The 18,317-nt window shown below is 33.9% G+C and overlaps 1 protein-coding gene across 6 annotated transcripts; it reads right to left on the bottom strand.

Annotated features, from left to right (window-relative positions):
- Positions 1-1,359: 1,359 nt before the first annotated feature.
- On the bottom strand, positions 1,360-16,654 carry LOC110817166 (uncharacterized). 6 transcript variants are annotated; one of them, XR_015814031.1, is made up of 11 exons: positions 16,340-16,635; positions 15,431-15,485; positions 12,807-12,842; positions 12,675-12,719; positions 9,615-9,698; positions 9,384-9,446; positions 9,025-9,063; positions 8,160-8,259; positions 5,988-6,138; positions 1,946-2,070; positions 1,360-1,784 (listed from the first exon to the last, which is right to left on the bottom strand). XR_015814031.1 is itself a non-coding variant. In XM_088209719.1 (11 exons), the coding sequence occupies exons 1-10, from the start codon at positions 16,537-16,539 to the stop codon at positions 1,966-1,968; spliced, it is 801 nt and encodes a 266-aa protein (XP_088065845.1). In that variant the 5' UTR covers positions 16,540-16,641; the 3' UTR covers positions 1,360-1,784; positions 1,946-1,965. The 6 variants fall into 6 exon arrangements, 2 of the variants coding, with proteins under 2 accessions (XP_088065845.1, XP_088065846.1); XM_088209719.1 differs by having other exon boundaries at positions 1,946-1,993; positions 16,340-16,641; XR_015814032.1 differs by lacking the exon at positions 12,807-12,842.
- Between the last annotated feature and the right edge of the window lie 1,663 nt (positions 16,655-18,317).

Raw genomic sequence — 18,317 nt, 5'->3', positions numbered from 1 at the left:
GAAAAAAATTGTAAATTCAAATTAAACTCTATTTTTTTTTTGTGTTTTTATTTTAATACCTAATTAATAAATATATAAATTTTTATTAAAAAAATAATTAGTTGAATTAATGGTTTACTTAAAGATAATAAAAACTTTACACGCAATAATAAAAATTTAATTACACAAATTACACAGTACTTACATACAGCTGGGTGCACCCCATTGCTTCTTTCCAAAAAGCATATTGACAGAGCAAACTTTCTTTGACAAACCCTCTTCTCCTTCACTAAAATGCTGACCATAAAACTCCTGAAAATGTTCAAAACAGAAGAAAATGTGGAGGATATGGACTTTAACCATTTGAGGACTTGTTCTTGTTATCTTCCTACATGATATATATATATATATATATATTTTCTGGTAAAAGATTCTTTGTTAGAGCTAACATGGAATCATAATGATTTCTCTACTAATTAAATTAGAGGCAAAATAACTTTTAGGCATGCAGAGCCCATCGATCCATTCATGGTCATTTTAGTCTTACAGACAATGTTAAGAGTCAAGAACAAATTAAGAAAAACAAAACATATACTTATCTGCTAATAGTTTTTTTTTTTTGTAATAAGAGTTCTCACCTCCTTTTCATCAGGGAGGAATCTTTTATTTAATTCTGCAACAATATTTATTTTAATATCATTACAATGCTAGTATAAAAACTAAAGTTATGAACATAGAATGATATTAATTCAAATATAAGCTAAATTTGCTAATATAATATGGAAGAAAGAATGTTGAGTTATTTTTGTATTTTATTGAATATTAAGACTCTATATACATATGCAAATACTACCATAAAAGGAAATAATGTTAATTACAAAGATCAAGTATATTTTACCAATATAACATTTACCCTAATAAAGTCCTAATTTAGGTTTCTTTAACACTCTCTCAAATTGATATATGGATTATATTCATTCTCAGTTTGGCAATAATCGATTAAGCACAAGATTACTTTATCTTTTAGTTTAAACACCAGCAAGTTGTTAACACATATGGAGTACAAATCAACCCACTATTCAACTTTTCTTTGAAGAACTATATGTCTGGTTCAACGTGATTAGTTATGTCATGTTTTACTACATTATGAGTGATATTAAAACATCGGCGAGTCGTTAAAACATCGCAACCATTAATGTGGCTGCTAACACCGGCAAAGATGCAGCTCGTTGCCTGCATTTTTATCACATGCTGCATTTATGCATTTTACAGCAACTGACTATGGAAATCATTTTACAGCAATATCTCAAAAGAAAATGATACGATGTCTATCTATCAAATATTAACCTCATACAATAAAAAAATTATGCAAAAATGATATAATATCTAGCAACCAAATCTTTTATTATATCAATCAATGATACTAGGAAAGAAAAAAAAAAGAATAACATTATATGGAGTTAGAAATTAAAACATAATTTTGATTAATTCCAAATTTTGCAGGAGAATAAATCGCAAGATACATTTAAAAATAAGTACAACAGAGGCAGGAAAAGCAAGAAAGGAAAAGAAATAAAATGACTCCCCATCTCTGTTTACCCCTTTTCAAGCCTTATCCCTCTTTATCTTCCTTCTGGTCTTATTCTCGTCCTTCTCCCCGTTCTGTTGCATCTTTCTAAATCAGTCCATAAACAGGTTCTAGATTCTGGTAGCCCTGTTTGTGATGGAAAGGGGGAGACTAGGTTTTTATGCGATCAAGGTTGAAGATTTGGGGAGACACTGCCACTATCCGGCCACTAATCTACCTGTAGTGCCCAGTGAATCATGAGGGATTGTAGCTAACTGGGGGACTATTAGACTAATATTTGACAGACTATGGAATACTCAAAGAGTCTGAACATAAATCTAGCAAAGTGAACTTATATATTTGCAACATAAAAACCCATTGGCGGAAGAAGAGTCTTACCTCCATTTTCCATCATCTTGTTATGTTTCTCGAGAACATAAATCCATCCTGTTGCATAAAAGGTTATGCAGGTAAATACTGCTTGCTATGTGCTTAGCAAATAATTTGAGATGTCTTGCCGCTTCCTGTATGATATCAAGATAGGTTGGAATTCACTCAAAACTAAATGAAGTGCACCACCATTCCTAACATGTGTAGTTTTAGGAAGTTAATAGTTTCGAAAAAATAAAACTAATATTGGAATTTTGTTTTAGTTTCCTCTTATAATGTGACTTAAGCTTCCTCTGGTAATTAGAGTTTATCTTCTTATTTGGGATTGTTTGTTATGTGCATAGAACACAATCTCTATAGCCTTTTGCAACTTTCAGTTTGGGTTCATTTTAGAGTCTTCCTTTTTTTAAGAAAAAATAGAAGATTTCCTTAGACAGAGAAATAGGAGAGAATAGAATACTCTCCTAAAAGAGACAAGAGAAGGAAATAAAGAAAAGCGAGCAACTCATGACCGTCGTCCTCAAAGAGAAAGATGCACCCACCCAGCTCCTGACTGTCCTAAAATAGTGATTAGTGTTAGCCCACAATGAGAGCAAGAACATTACTCTCTCCCAAATGTAATATAGGGTTAGAAGACACTAAAGAAGATCCTGTCAGTATCATGCAATCATAAAACCCATAGACAAGCAAAACCCTTGACAAAGGCTTTTTGCTCCTTGCTCCTCCCGTTCCCCCATAGATTATTCAGAAATTAGGGTTTCTAAAGTAGCAAATCAGATCCAAAATTCCCTAATAAGTAAAAGACCTTGTTCCAGGTCGGTCGAACCGCACCAGAGTGTAAAATTGGTTGCCTACTAGTCTCTGAACTACAAGAAACGCTATATAAATATCAGGAGATAAAGTCTTCTTCCGTCTACATCCCTGCAATAAGTCATTTGTGCTATGCAGTGAAGAACTGCTATCAAAGCAAAAGACTTTTTATCTTGGTGGAAGTTTTTACCTTCCAAAAAGAGCTGGTACCATATTCCTGCTAGGAAAATACTAGTTAACAAGACAGAAATGAGGTCTACAATTGAAAACTCCCCAGGAGTCTAAAGACCAAAGTAGCACAGAAAAGTACAAGGAATCAAACCAACTGGGACATCATCATATTTCTAGTAGAGGATACATTCTCAAACAAGGCTCACTTTATTCCTTGGTTTCAAACTAGGAATGCATATCATGTAGCTGACTACTTCTCCAAAAAGAAATACGCTTTCTGACATAGTTAGTTTCCTTATTTAGAATTACTTAATAACTAATCCATAGTGGACTAGATTTCGGGAATCTTTTTCCTTTTACTTTCAGTATTGGTCATATGATTCTAGAAATAGGCCAATTCTATGGTTTTAGATCATAAGCTATAACATCCAGACTATAAATTTTCCAAGAGAAAATAAGAGTTTTCCCTTAATTAAGCTGTACTTCTTGATCTCGCAGGCACTTTCTTGGCTTTCTGCATCCAACTATCAAGCTCACTAGTTTTGGCCTAAAGAAAACCTACACTGGGATTTTTTTTAGATAAAATAAGAAATATTGTTAGAAAGACAGAGGAATGCAGTGCATAAATGAATGATAAAAAATCCTCCTATAGAAAAGTTGAACGGGAAAAGAAAAAGAATAATGCTTCCAGACAAGAGATCAACCAAATCCCTTCAAGACGAGGACAAAAGAAACACCTACAAGACCATGGGTCTTACCCTACAAAGGAAAAAAAAAAGAACCAATGCATCCCAAAGATGTGGTCATTTGAGCAATGATTGAAAATTTTATGCCCTATTGTGAAAATATTTTCTAATTTTAATTTCCAAATTCATATATGTTTATGCAAAAAAAATGAGTAATTATTGAGAATGGAAATAAAATTTTAGGCCCTACTATAAAGCACCGACGTGTCCCAAAGATGTGGTCATTTAAATCCTGATTGAAAATTTTAAGCCCTATTATAAAAATATTTTCTAATTTTTATATCCAAATTCGTATACTTTTATGCATAAAAAAACATGAATAATTATTGAAAATGAAAATAATATTTGCAACATAATGAAAATATAGCATGAGTTTGAAAACATCTTTTTGTCCATAATTTTACAATCATTTTTCAATTTTCGTTTTCATTTTTAACTAAATATGATAAATATACATGAATTTAGAAAATAAAAATTTAAAAATATTCATTACTAAATAGGGCCTTAACAATCCATTCCAACCACAAAATCCAAATGCCATCAAAAGTAATTCCCGCCTATCACACTGTTTGCTCCTTCTTCCCAAGATTGTAAAGCTAGAGGAGATAAAATCAAGAAGATTTTGGGGTGTTAGAATATAATTTGGAAATTATTATTAATCTTTTCCTATATTATGTTTTGCCATATAAGCCTTTACCCATATTACTTTATTATTAGCTTTTCTCTAAAGCTAGTAAGTCTGAAAATGGCTTAGTATTTCTACTTACCTACGTTTGCTTTTGTTGGGGAAAATTTTGTTGAGTTATATCAGCAAATAGAATAGGGAATTTCGAATCTTTTGTTAATCAGATAACACTCAGATTTAAACAGGAGAAAAAAAGATTTGCAGTCCCCCACCTTATCGCTCGGTCATATAGCCAAAATTATACAAACCAACTAAAAATCTTCCCTTGCTTTTTCCATTAAAAAAGGAAAATACAGATTTTCAGTCACAAAAATAAAAGTTCAAAACCAATAAATAGTGCTGAGATTATAATCAAAGCAGTTAGGAGAAAATCGAAATAACTAGTTATAGTAGGCATGAAGGTACTAAATGAAATATTTTCCTTTTTTAATCCATATGTTTCTAAAGTACTTTCACAAGTTTCAATTTTTGAAAATAAAAGCGATAAGCAAAAATACCACTTGAAAGAATAAAAATTTGCATTAATTATTACAGGTGGTACTAAGAAAATAGAATGACAAAAGTAGAAAAAGAAATCAATTCAGTATCTCTGACATCTGCCCATCTCAGGCATGATCTCAAATCAACACAATGGATTCACTGGAAAACTGTCGAGTAAACTAATACTAAAAATAATAAGAAGTATGTCATGTAACTTCTTCTAAATGAATATGTAAAAAATTGAAAAATCATTTCTTTGATTCTCTCTTTTTTCCTTTAATTCCTTCTTTTTTTTTCAAATCTCTTTTAAATTTTAGAATCAAAAGTGACCTTATAACCTATAATACCTTTTTTATTTACTTTTTTACTTCATTAAAATTAAATAAAAAATTTACTTTAATTTTAACTCATTTGATTCAATAGTAGGTTAGGTTCACTAGCATAGTACATCGAATGAGAAGAAAAAAGGGCATGGTACAATGAGATCACAAAAAAATTAAGTCTTTATTTTAACTACACTTTACAAATTGAAAATTAAAATTAAAGTAATTAGGAATTTCTATTAATCTTTTCCTTTCAAGACTTTTATTTTTCAAGATTATATATCCAAATTTTATATAAAGTATAAAATCTCATTTTTGTAGCTAGGTGAAGAAAAAGACATTTGGATCTAATACAACAAAACAATGCATGCATTACAATATTGATAGGATGCATTGGTTTGTTCTTCTCTTCCTTTCATCTGAGTACTATCCACTACTCTTACTTGTTATTGGATTACTAACTAATTCCTTAAAATGAAAAAAAAAAAAAAAGAGAGGGGATTGCATTACAACAGAAACGAAAAACCTTCTCTACAAGTACACAAAGAAAATGAGATCTCTAGATTTTGTATCTAATTGAATTGTGGAAATATTATAACTTTCTTCATGAATTATTAGAACCGAGATTTTGGATTCAAATTTTATATAATTTAAGTCTGTAATCTGAAACCAATAATGGTATTAACTATCTAATCCACCAGCCCAAATACTAAATAATTTTGTTTATTTCAACTGCTCCATAAGTTCTCCTTAAACTAAAAAAAAAATTAACATGGCCAAAACGGCCAAGAAAGAGAAAAACCAGCTAATTTGTATTAGAAAAAGCAAAAACTTACTTTTCTACAGCTTCTTTGCCACACATAGCAGCAATACGGGCAAGTTGAAATATCTTGTTGAAGTCCTTTTGATGCATTGCCTCTTTATTAAATATAGCATCAGATAAAACAACAGAATCTGCTCCTTGAGCTATATAGGGCCCTATTGAATCTGCATACATTTGAAACAAATTTCTAGTGAGTAGTGTCCACAAAGCAGGAATTATCATTTTCTATCTGCTCCGTTGAGTATTTAAAATACACCCCTATCTGATCCATCAAGAATTTCAAAAACTGAATACGAATTTTTGTTTTTAAAATAAGAAGAGATTGGTTCAGGGTTCCATCATATCACCAAGAGCTAGGGGGAAAAGGGGGAAGTCAGACCTATATGAATGCAAACGGCATAAATATAACCTAAGATGAAAAATAAGTTTAAAGAAAGGTTTAGAGTCCTTTAATTTTAGAGATCAAGTTTTCTCTAATGAGCCCTAAAACCCTAGTTCAACATGTCTCATCCCATGACCAGATTCCAAGCCTGGGACCATAACAATAGATATTCAGATTCTTGGTGCTGTGTTAATTAATGATAAAATTATATACTATTCAAAAGGTTGGGCAAAGAGGAGTTCTGTAAGCTACAGTTTAACGATGCCTAAAGCCATGTTTCTTGATCTTTTGTCTACAGTGCTTAATGAGAAGAGTGAGCTCTGGAGATAGGTAGGTAGGTGGATTAAGATATTCAAAAGGTTGTGGTCTTGATCAATAAGGATGATCCTGTGGTTTTAGATCCCCAAAAGGCCTCAACTAGGTATTGGAAGTCATGATAAAGCTAAGGGAGAGCATTGGTCGATTTTGGTTGGTCTGGCAAAAAAAGATTTCAAAAACAACTTAACGGACTGATCAATGTTGGAAAACCAAAACCAAACAAAAAGAAAACACGACTTCCAAAATAATTTTTTTCTTTCGCTTTATATAATTGAATTTCATACACTAATAAGTTAATGACAATAAAACATTACATATATTTGTATACACTTTTTCTAATTTTATTATATATATCAATTTAATTGTTAAATTTATGTATATATATATATAAAGGTGTATGTATATACAATTATATTGTATATTGTAATATAATAGAACTGGCAGCACCTCTGGATGCTCAACCCAGAGTCACTGCCCTTATATGTGAGTGTGTGTTAGATATAAAATATAATATATTAATTAAAAAAAAATTGATCAGTCGGTTTTGGTTCTCCAAAACCGGTTAAGAACGGGTTATCAGTTTTTATCAGTTCGGTCTGAATGGTTTAATCGATTTCGATTCAGTTTGTCCTCCCCCAAAATAAAGCTACCCTGGGCAGTGTGGTATAATGGCTGATGAGATTTGGACTTGAGAACTATCAGAGTTTGCAAGACTTGAAAAATGCATTTCTCTCATTCATGGGGAGATTCTTTAGATTATCTGCAAAAAGAAGAATTATATGCTTTTCGGGCATTGCTCTCCTTTTGCTAGAATTAAAGATCACTTCCACATCTTGAGTATTTTGTTTAAAGATTAGTTTCTCCTTAACGGAAAGAATTAGAGAGCCTTCTACATCTTTGTCCTTGTGCGTTATTTCCCATCCAACTAAGAGGGCACTTAGGATTAGGATTGTTGAAAGAAATGTGCTCCAAGGAGTAGGTTGCTTTAAGTTATTTAAAGTTGATAAATTTTCATATGAAAAATAAGCAGTCATATGTTTGGATAAAATGCTGATTGTTAAATAAGCAATTGTTTTAGTAAAAAAATAAAAATATATATTTATTACAAATATATTATACTTTATTATATATTTTGTCAATTTTAAACTTAAAAAAGACATCAAGAGGATAATTAGACAAATTTAGTTAGATAAAAAAGAAGAACCTACGAGTTTAGGAATAGTGTTTATTCTCTATCTTCTCAGAATTGCTTTTAAGGACTTAAAAAGCCTCTTAACTTTTATGTCATCAAACATAAAAATTAAAGCAGAGTACTTAAAGTTGCTTATAAGCAATAAGTAATCCCAACATCTTCTAAAAGAAAAAATATGCAATAATCTCGCTTATGTTCCTTTAAAAACAGTATCACTTATCACTGTCAACAGAAAGCATGCAGTCCCATCAGTGGGTCTCTAGAAGTAATGCAACAGTGTTGTGGTTACCTACCTATTGTTATGCCTTGAGAAGCAACCATTGAAATGTGACGAAAAGGCTTCTTAACTGCTGATATATATTGAGCACCACCTAATGCCGAAACAGGATAAACCTACTTCACCATTAAAAACAAGGTTAAGAAGGCATGCATTCCAAGATCACTATTCAAACAATGCGTACTTATATGTTTTTGTTGTGCAACAAAAAAAAATTGATAGATAAGAGATGTAAAAACATAAATCATATGCAATGAAATCTACAATCTGATTCAATATTAAACACCAACTGATTCACCAAGTCAATGATAATATGGTCATTTACCAAACCTAAATTGTAAACAAACACATAGGGAGGGAATAAAATAATCAACTAAATACCTCGAATAATATAATGTAATTTTTACGGGTACAACATCTTGCCACGCAAAGATATGGAGCTTGGTTGGCTGTAGCATTAAACTTTTATAAAGTTTAGAACACTAAAAAATTTTCATTTACATATAAATTATTAACTCAAAGGCCATAAATTTATCATCAATTTTTAACTTCAATATTTCGAATCCCATTAAATATAATATTAGTAGACAAAAAAAATTGTACCCAATTAGATGCAAAACATTTTTTCACCTGTTATTAACATCTTCATGAAGAGAAAAAAAAAAACGAGTACTATTCAGAAAAAAGAAAAGAAAGAAAGTATCCATGAAGTTCTTTAAATATCTAACATTCAGTTTTAAATTTTAATGTTTTATTCATTTAGGAAGTTAATACATTCAGCAAAAGGTGAATATGCAACTACCACATGCTACACTCTATCTCAATGGTGAACAAATTTCCCACACTGAAAATCGTCAAAAATAGCATGTGACAAGACTCACCTTAACAATCTTGGCACCGGCAGCATATGCAGACAATATCTGTGAATAGCAAATTAGTGCTGTTAATGCCCTTTGCAATGGAGAAACAAAAACTAGCAAAAAAGTTGTATTCAACTCAGGACATTGCTACAAACATGAAATGCAAAATATTGTTGCTGCAGATGACTGGTAAATGGGCAGGACAAGAGACTTGACAGATTGAAAAATTCTAACATTGCCATAAGTTAATTTCTTATCTTTTTGGGTTCCTTATATTCATTCTTGCTGTAGTAGGATTTCCTCGACAAGTTAAGAGGTTTAAGTAGAAACATCAGCACTAAAGTATAGCCGTTATAGAATGGTCGAAAAGATGTTCTTACTTCTGTAGGGGTCATAACACCTGGAATATATAGAACACCGCATTGGACATCATCAATAATGTCCTGATAACAAGCGAGAATGTTCAGTAAAAACGAAAGAAGTGTCATTCATAAATTTTGAGAAAAAGATTGACAATATTTTTACTTAGACTAGCTTTCAAGAGGCAGTTGAATGAATAAGGAAACTAGGAAGAAGAAATTAATTCAATAATCACTAAGCTCTGTAAATACCTTCACCATTGCAGGACTCATAAGAAATTTGGCCCCAGCATTTATTGCTTTTTTAGCATCTTCAGCAGTTAAAACAGTGCCAACCTACAAAAAATTTAATAGCTTCAGTATAGCTATAGTAAAGTTAGTCTAGTAAGCTAAGACTGTTACAATGACCTAACAAGTGTACTTTTACCAGAGAATTATAAGGATGGACACTTATCAATTGGACATGCCTCTTCATAGTATACAAACACAAATTGGAACCCCCAGAAAATACTGTATTTGCTTCAAAAAACTAATAAAGGAGAATAAGGAGAAATGAAGTGTAACGGCCCCGGAAAATATTAAAATGAAATGAGTATTTAAATCATATCGAATGCGGAAGCGAGATCAAAATTTCAATTAACATCCCTTACACGAAAAACCAAACAAACGTACTTAAAATATAAAAGGTTAAACTAACTAAGAAAGAAAACTCGAAAATAAACTATGCGTATGACTACAGAGTCTCTAGGCATCCCCTTCGTCGTCCTCCTGCGGAACGGGCTCGGGAACCATGTCTTCCTGATCTGAAATGGTTAATTAAGGAGTGAGCTACACTAGCCCAGTAAGAACATCACGATATCTCACCGTCACGAAGATAAAGGTGGGTAGAAAACCACAAAAAGACCAATGGAGCATAATTTACAACAAAACCTTTTATCAATAATAAAACTTTTACCATCCACTTACCTTGGTAGAATTTATGAAAACAATATGAGAAAACAATAACATTATCATAATCATTGAATAATCTAAACTGTAAAACATAACACTTATCACACCTCTTGTAATACAATCATTGTACAACATATCTTTTTTTCTCATTTACCAGCCTACTAGTATCCGTGGGGGTCCATAGGGGTTCCGCTACCCGTTAACCTTTAACATTCATAATCAGTTTCCAGGGCCGTCCCCATACCCCGTCCGGTATGGGCGCCAAAACCATGAACCTCAATACCCCGTCCGGTATGAGGGTGAAACGGGCCGTCCCCATACCCCGTCCGGTATGGGCGCCAAAACCATAAACCTCAATACCCCGTCCGGTATGAGGGTGAAACGGGCCGTCCCCATACCCCGTCCGGTATGGGCGCCAAAACCATAAGATCTCCATACCCCGTCCGGCATGTGAGACCACAATCCCGGTAGGGTTCCCTACGGACCCGGTCCGTCCACCATCTCCCAGGATATCTAGTCAGGCTGACCCCCATAATACAATTATCAGTCTATACAATCTTTCATTTTCCTTTTCCTCAATCAACATCATCAATTCACATTTAAACAAGCAAATCGTAATTCATACCAACAGACAACATACAATATCAGTTTTTCAGTCATTCAACCCATAATTAATAAAAACGTAGTATATGCACACAAATCTGTAAAATGAACACATCAAACCTCATTTTGCATTTAAAGCTGTAAACAGGCCAAATAACAGTAAATCACCAATCACACTAGACTCGGGCTCCATTAGCAACCTTAAGCAATTTCACACATGCGTTAATTCAAGAAATACCGTTTTATCATTTTGAACTTTAATACCGTGATAGGAAATAGGGTGAGGGGTCCTTACTTGTTTTCGAGATCCGAATACGATTCACAGTGCGCCTGCAGGCTGTCCCTAATTTTTCCTGAATTTTTCCCGGGGAACTGAAACACACTAACAGTACCTGCACGTGTTTCAAAAAAAATCCAAATTAGGCCCAGGGCCTCTTTCGGCCCAAATCGCAACTCCGGCACGGCGGCTCCGCCGTGCTCCGGCGACGGCGCCGCCGCTGGCGGCGGCGAGTCACCTCGGGTTGACTGTTTTCGGCCGTTTTCGGCCGAATTCGGCCACACTCGCATTGGTCCTTGTCAGAAAACAACCCTAGGGCCCTCGGGGGGCCAAAAAATCACGGAAAAACGGAGCTTACTGGTGGCGGCGCTCTCGGGTGCAGCGGCTCTCCGGCGAGGTTCGTGTTTTGGTGATTCGGCTCCGGTCAACCTGTAGAGAAAAGAATGGTGATCACGGTGATATAAAAATTGCATCGAACGGAGGCCGGGAAGGGCCTCGTCGGAGGCAAAAACCGAGAGGGGGCGCGGCGGCGCCGCTGGGCTTCGGCCGCGTATTCCGGCCGTTTGGCCGGGATTTCGGCTTCGATTTGGCCATAGGAGGAATCAGTGGGGAAAAACGAGTCGGGGGTATGAAATTTACCTCGATCGGCGGTCGGAAATTTCCCCGGTGCGGCGGCGGGTGGCGGCGGTCGGCCTCTGGTTCGTCTTCTCCGGCGAGCGGCTGGCGGCTAGGGTTTGTGGTCTGGTGTGGGGGTTCTATTTATAACCCCTTGCCTTTTGATCACAGCCGTTCATTTTGTTTTAATCTGGGCCGTTCGTTTTTTATTGAATCTGGGCCGTCCGTGCGATTGAATCTGGGCCGTCCGATCGCGTGATTGATCTGGGCCGTCGGATCGCACCCACGCGGATCGCCAACGTGGCTCCTTTCGGAGTGACGCGATCTTGCCACGTGGCAGGCCCTGGTTGGCCGGGACTGCTGACGCGGCTGCTGACGTGGCCCCCCCTTTTTTTTTTTTTTTTTTTTTTTTTTTTTTTTTTTTTTTCCTCCTCCTTTCCGGGTGCTACATGAAGATATTTTGTTTTCTCATTATATGCAAATGCTTTCTTTGTTAACTAAGCAATTAGAACGTCCTAACCCACATGCTCATTCTGTTGTCAGAAATGAAAATGAAAGGTCCAATGTTTTTCATTAATAGAGGAATGCAAAACACAGGAAGATGTTTCATGAATATCACAAACAGGCATAGCATGTGTCAGTATGTACATACTTCTGTGCTTCTCTATTAATCATGCCCAATTTTTCTTTTGAAATAAGTTAATCATGACCAATTAATATATAATCAAGAAACAACAACTAAGATTTAGAGAAATATGAACCAAAGGGCACTATTCTAGGTGGTCACAGTCTTGCCTTCCCTGTGGATCAGGCTGCCTGTTTATTTCTAGAAAAAAGAAGGATAAGAAGAATGACTAAAACACTACCCCTAAGGCAGCTGTAGGATGGTCCTTTACTAAGCATCGTAAAACCTGCAACAAAGAAAAAAAATCCTGTAAAGCATAAAAATTAAATGAGAATAGGAATAGGAGAAGGGAAAAAGTGTGGGACTAAACAACCTCAAACACACCTGGGGTGGAAACTACAATCTCTAGCTACATATTCACACGAAAAAAAGAAGTTACTGTTAGTGTATCAACTTTATATGTTTCTTTATAAAGAAAAAATATGTTAAGAAAGAAAGAGAACACAGAGCAGGAGGAAAATACATTAATGCAGAAGAAGGATATTTTAATTTGGAATAAATTTTCTATTAAATAAATCTTTTTTGATTACTTTTTTGAAATAAAATCTTTTTTAATTATTATTATTATTTTGAAGTTATTTAGGTTTGTTTAGGAATTATAATATTTTAGTTCTTCTCAGGTAATTTTGAATATTATAAAAATTAGAAATTTTTTTTCTTAAAATAAAAGTAAAAAAATTAGAATCTTTTAGATTTCCTCTTTCGTAATTTTCTTTATTATTCGAGGCATTGTAATATTTTACTTTTCTTTATTGTAAAACTTAAGTAATATAGGAATTATAATCTTTTAGATTTCTTCTTTTATGGTTTTCCTCATTAGTTGAAACTAATACATAGATAAAGACTAGTAGTCAACAAAAAAAAAAACAAAAAGAGGAGATGATAATTAATTAAGATTTTTTTTTTCTGTTAGAGTATTGTCCCATGTTATATTTCTTCGTGTTCTTTCTTCTAATTACTATTAAGTCTAATCTATCTCCTTCAATCTATTTTTTCCTATATTTCTTCACATCGAAAGCAGTTGCATAACTATGCAATTAAATAGTATTCCTTCAAAATATTTCTTAGTTTAATCCTGTTTAGTAGAGGTTATTTAAGAAACACTAAATATTTTTTCTTCTTGAGAGCATATAGTTATTCCATAAAAATGATTGGATGGTTTTTCAATTTTATAGTTGTGTAATACAATCAACCCCTTAAGTGTGATGCTTAAAACTTCATAAATGCGATATTAACAAAAAAAAAAAAAAAATTTGCAATATTTAGGTTTTTATCTCCAAATGCCTAATTAGACAAATCCAAAAATACAACAGGATGGTTGCCTGCGATATCCACATTTGAGAAAAATTCTGGTTGGAGACATGGATTCTTATCCAAAGAAGATAGAACATCAAAAATACATTTGCAATTTACCAGTATATTACTTGTTTCTATTTTCAATTTCATCTAGTGTGGCAAAAAAGTTGGGAGCAGTCTAATGCCATTTTCGGTGGAGTGATTAAGAGGCCAAAGGATGTTCCATTGGCGATTTAGGATAAGGTCAAAGTCCTTGTCCTTTACTAGATCCCTTGTTTTAATAAAACTTTTCACGGGAAGTGGCTTTAAAGATTCATGAATGTTAAAGATAGCCTATGGTGAAAGGTAATAAGAGCCAAGTCTGGAACTATTGATAGGGGCTAGAAGTCCAGGCAATCTAGAGCTCCACATGGCTATGAGTCTTTAAGAAAATCAACTCCACTTGGATGAGTCCACAACTGCATGAAGCTGAGGCTTGGTTCCAGGACTAGGGTGAATTTTTGGCATGATGATTGGTGTAAAGGTGGGACCTTACATCAATGGGGCGGCGATTGTGGGACTTGTGAGAACTGGAATCATTGAAATTTGATATGTCATACTTCTTTGAAACCTTTCCTGCCTCCATGTCCTAACTATGGGGAATTATAACCCAGGGAGGAAACTAGACAAGGATAAGTCTTTACAGTGAATCTCTCTATTATCATCTCGCTATTTTTTGCCCCATTGTGATTCCCATGGAAGCATAATGCTTCCCCAAGGATTGTCTTTTTTTGATTGGTAGGTAGTGAGAGGTCAGATTTTTGCTACTGATATCTTTGAAGCAGGAAGAGATTCTTGTTACTGGGTGTTTTTGTGCTTCTTTCCACGTGTCCTTTCTCTTTCTGCCTACAGTGCATGACTCTTGAGTCCCTGTGGCCTGAGCAAGGTTATTACAAATTCTCTGGCAAATGAGGTATGGGCTTAGCATTGCATTTAAGATAATAAGCACATATAAGAAATCATCTCTTTATCTGAATTGCAAACATGTGGATCGTTTGAAAAGAAATGAACAAAAGGGTTTATTAGGGATTAGCTTTTCTCTTTTATAGAGTTAGGAATTTATGGTTGCAGACCCTGGATTTTTGTCAAAGGGTCATGCTGTCATTTACGATGAGATTTTAGGGGATTGATCTTTTGACTGATTTGTGATTATCCTTTTCTTTAAAAAAAATAGAGAATTTTACTCATTAGACAGACATTCAGGGAGGACATTTCTTCCATAGGAGAATGGAATCAACAATTTCATGTCAAACCTTCTATCACACCACAATACAACAAATCTTCAGGTAATAAATTCCCAGCTAGTAGGAATCCTTAACTATCCCAATTTAAATGATTAATGGGTTTATAAGATGGTAAGATATTTTTTTAGAGTCCACAGCTATGAAATCCACGAAAATGGAGGGGCAGTATAATTAATTTAAGCATTCTAATAGAAAACAAAAGGTTCAAACACAATTTTCCATAAGAATGACATGAATATTTATGCAAAAGTATCTTTGACAGACGTTCGAAAACAAATTCTTAAGAAACAAAGACACTGAAAAATGTTCTTTATGTAAATTCCACATATATAAAGAGAACTATAGTTAGTAGACTCACAACTGAGATGCCACCCTCAATTGCTGCATTTGCAGCCTCTGCAGCAACCTCCGCACTGCAGAAAATGAAAACACAGTAAGTATTAATATGGTCCAAATCGCAAATTCTATTCAGGATGCACAGAATTCGGATTATCAAGGATCAAAAGTAACCCTATGCAAAGCAAGTTCTTAACCATATGGTCATAGGCCTTGCATCATATCTGATTCCGAGACAAATCATTTCTTACCAGATAATCAAATTAGTTAACTAGCAACCAAGGCAGCATCTTAGATTTGCCTGCCTTCTGGGAAAGTGTGTTCCCCATTCAGCATCCGCACAACCCATCAGCTAACTTATGCTCTTAGCCTACTAGCAAGACCATGGTCTGAAGCTTGTGAACACAACCTAAAATTTACGACTAATGTTCTCAATATATCCTCAGAACACCACCCAAACAAGTTTGTATTTGCTTAATTTATTATAAGTAGATGTGCATAAAAATAAAGACAGCTTATTTTCCTCTGAGCCATTGGACCTGATATTACGTAGAAGAACACGCAGAATTCAGGCCAGAAATTCACACACTCAATATCCAAATCATCTTTTCTCAGGAAAAAATGATATCGTTGACTTCAAAGTTTGATAGAAGAATAGGGGGATTTTCTACGGGAGCATGCATGAGATAATTGTTAAAATGCACATAAAAATTCGAAAAGACAAAACTGATTTGCAGAGCCACCAATTTCTAGGTAACTACCCTCTCACATCAGCAAAAAGAAGAAAACACCCATTAATAACCAAAAAGAAGGAAATAAAACAACGCAACAACCAAGATCCACAACTACCGTAAAATTTCGAGAACTGGAGGGCACTGAGAGCTAAAATACAAGAGAAAATAGCTGTAGAGAAGAGCTGGAGATGGAGTACCTAGTGGCACGAAGGCAAGCGATCACACCAGCATCTTGAATTCGAGAAAGCGTTTGCTCTATGGGAGAGGAAAGACCTTTACGAGGAGGCTCGCAATAACAACTGAAACGACCCACCCGCCATGGCTGTGGCTGCGGCCACAGCCATGGAGAACGTAAAGCACGTAACCGCACACCCAAGCTCGTAATGGCCACTGCCATATCCACAAGTCCTCTTGGTATCTGCTTCCACTACTGTACTAGAGCAGAGATATTTTGGCGGGACTGCCTGATCGGGCACCAATTATCCAAAACGACGCTGTTTCTGATTTTCGGGCCTCCGGACTTGGGTTTGAATTTTGAATTTGACTTTCATGAGCCTTTAGACAAAAAGCACTTTTCTCATTTAAAAATAATTAAAACTAATGTTGGCACAATATCTGGTAGTACAAGAATTATTGATGTCTCTAGAAGAGTAGATATGTTACTACATAAAGGAAAAAAAATATTTTTATAAATAATGTATTGTTATCTTATAAATCTAGAAAAAAATCTATTGAATTTTAAATATATAAGCCAAAATGGATATCATATTAAAACATTGCAATGAGAAAAATATTGAATAACCTTGCATTATAAATATTGTGTCAAGTAAAAAATGTGTATTAAAAAAATTACTAGCAACTTTTTAGACTTGTAGTTTATAAATATTTATACAATTGAAATAGTAGATCATAACTGCACTAATTCAAATCTTTTAAAATTTAGTATTGATAGGTTGGGATATCTTAATTCACTAATGATATTATTAGAAAATATTATGACTAACTTTGATGTAAAAATAATAGAAAATAATGTTTGTTTTTCTGCCCACAGATAATAATTCTTAACTGTTGACGTCTTTTGTTTTCTTTTGTATGCTACTAGAATTTTAGATAATCTTCATACCCAAAAACTCAAGTCTGTTTATAATTTTTACTTAACGTGAGAGAAAAAATAATAATATGTATTTTTTAGATGTTATTTGTTTTTTTAATTAAACAGAAACAATTTTTTTTCTTTCTTATATACTCACTAAGAGTCATATTTTTTATAATAAGGGTTTTTCCTTTAAAGACTCACAAAAAGTCGTTTCTTTTTACAATGAGTGTTATACACGTTTTTAATTTTATACAATATCTCTCACTCGATCACACAAGCTACACAAACCACAATATACTACCACATTAATATATCTCTCACATTTTATACATGATATAGGATGTGTGACCAAAATGCCACAAATAGTATTATATTAAGTCACCATTTAACTAATATAACACTTTCATATTTATAATACCCTACATCATTTAAACATCACCATTATCATATATTGTCCCTCTATGTTATAATTATATTACTTGGTTATATACAAAATATATAACTGTCCGGCCTTATGTGATGATATCAAAAAGATACTTCTTTAGACATTCATAATAATCCATCTCAACTTGACTGCTTACCTAACATGCTCTGTTAGACCGTATAGGTCGTGGCTCTTGGAAACATATTAAAGTAGCAACATTAAATATTGACTTCATGTGATAGCTCCAAGTCAAAGGGTATCATACAAAGAGAACACAAGAGTCCATAGATTTCACATAGTGACAAAGTAGAGAATTATTTTGTCACTTCTTATATTGGTCGTTATATACCACATACAGTATGATATGTATGTCACAACATAGCTCCCACTAAGTTGAGCATGTCACTCTTTTATGTCGTGCAAGTCATAAGTCCAGATACTACTCAAATATCCAACTTGAGTCACTTGATCAACATACTCAATGTGTGACATGATACTCGATATTAGACTCTAAGGCTTTAATATAAAATCTAGTATATTTTATACTCCACTCTCTAGACTTTTATTTTAGACTTACTAAAGCGACTATAAAATTTTTAATATTTTGTCATTAATACAACACAAGTATAAAGACAGTTTATATTGCACATACTTA

This window comes from Carica papaya, chromosome 8 (assembly GCF_054855325.1).
Source record: "Carica papaya isolate Zhongbai chromosome 8, ASM5485532v1, whole genome shotgun sequence".
NCBI lineage: Eukaryota > Viridiplantae > Streptophyta > Magnoliopsida > Brassicales > Caricaceae > Carica > Carica papaya.
This window is presented reverse-complemented; position numbering and strand designations above follow the sequence as displayed.

Excerpts from the sequence above, each read along its gene's own strand:
- LOC110817166 (XM_088209719.1), bottom strand. The coding sequence starts at position 16,539 with ATGGCAGTGGCCATTACGAGCTTGGGTGTGCGGTTACGTGCTTTACGT. Across the intron at positions 9,064-9,383 it reads GTGTTATGACCCCTACAGAA|ATATTGTCTGCATATGCTGC; the intron begins GTAAGAACATCT and ends TGCTATTCACAG. Across the intron at positions 6,139-8,159 it reads TTCTCAAGGCATAACAATAG|ATTCAATAGGGCCCTATATA; the intron begins GTAGGTAACCAC and ends AAATGTATGCAG.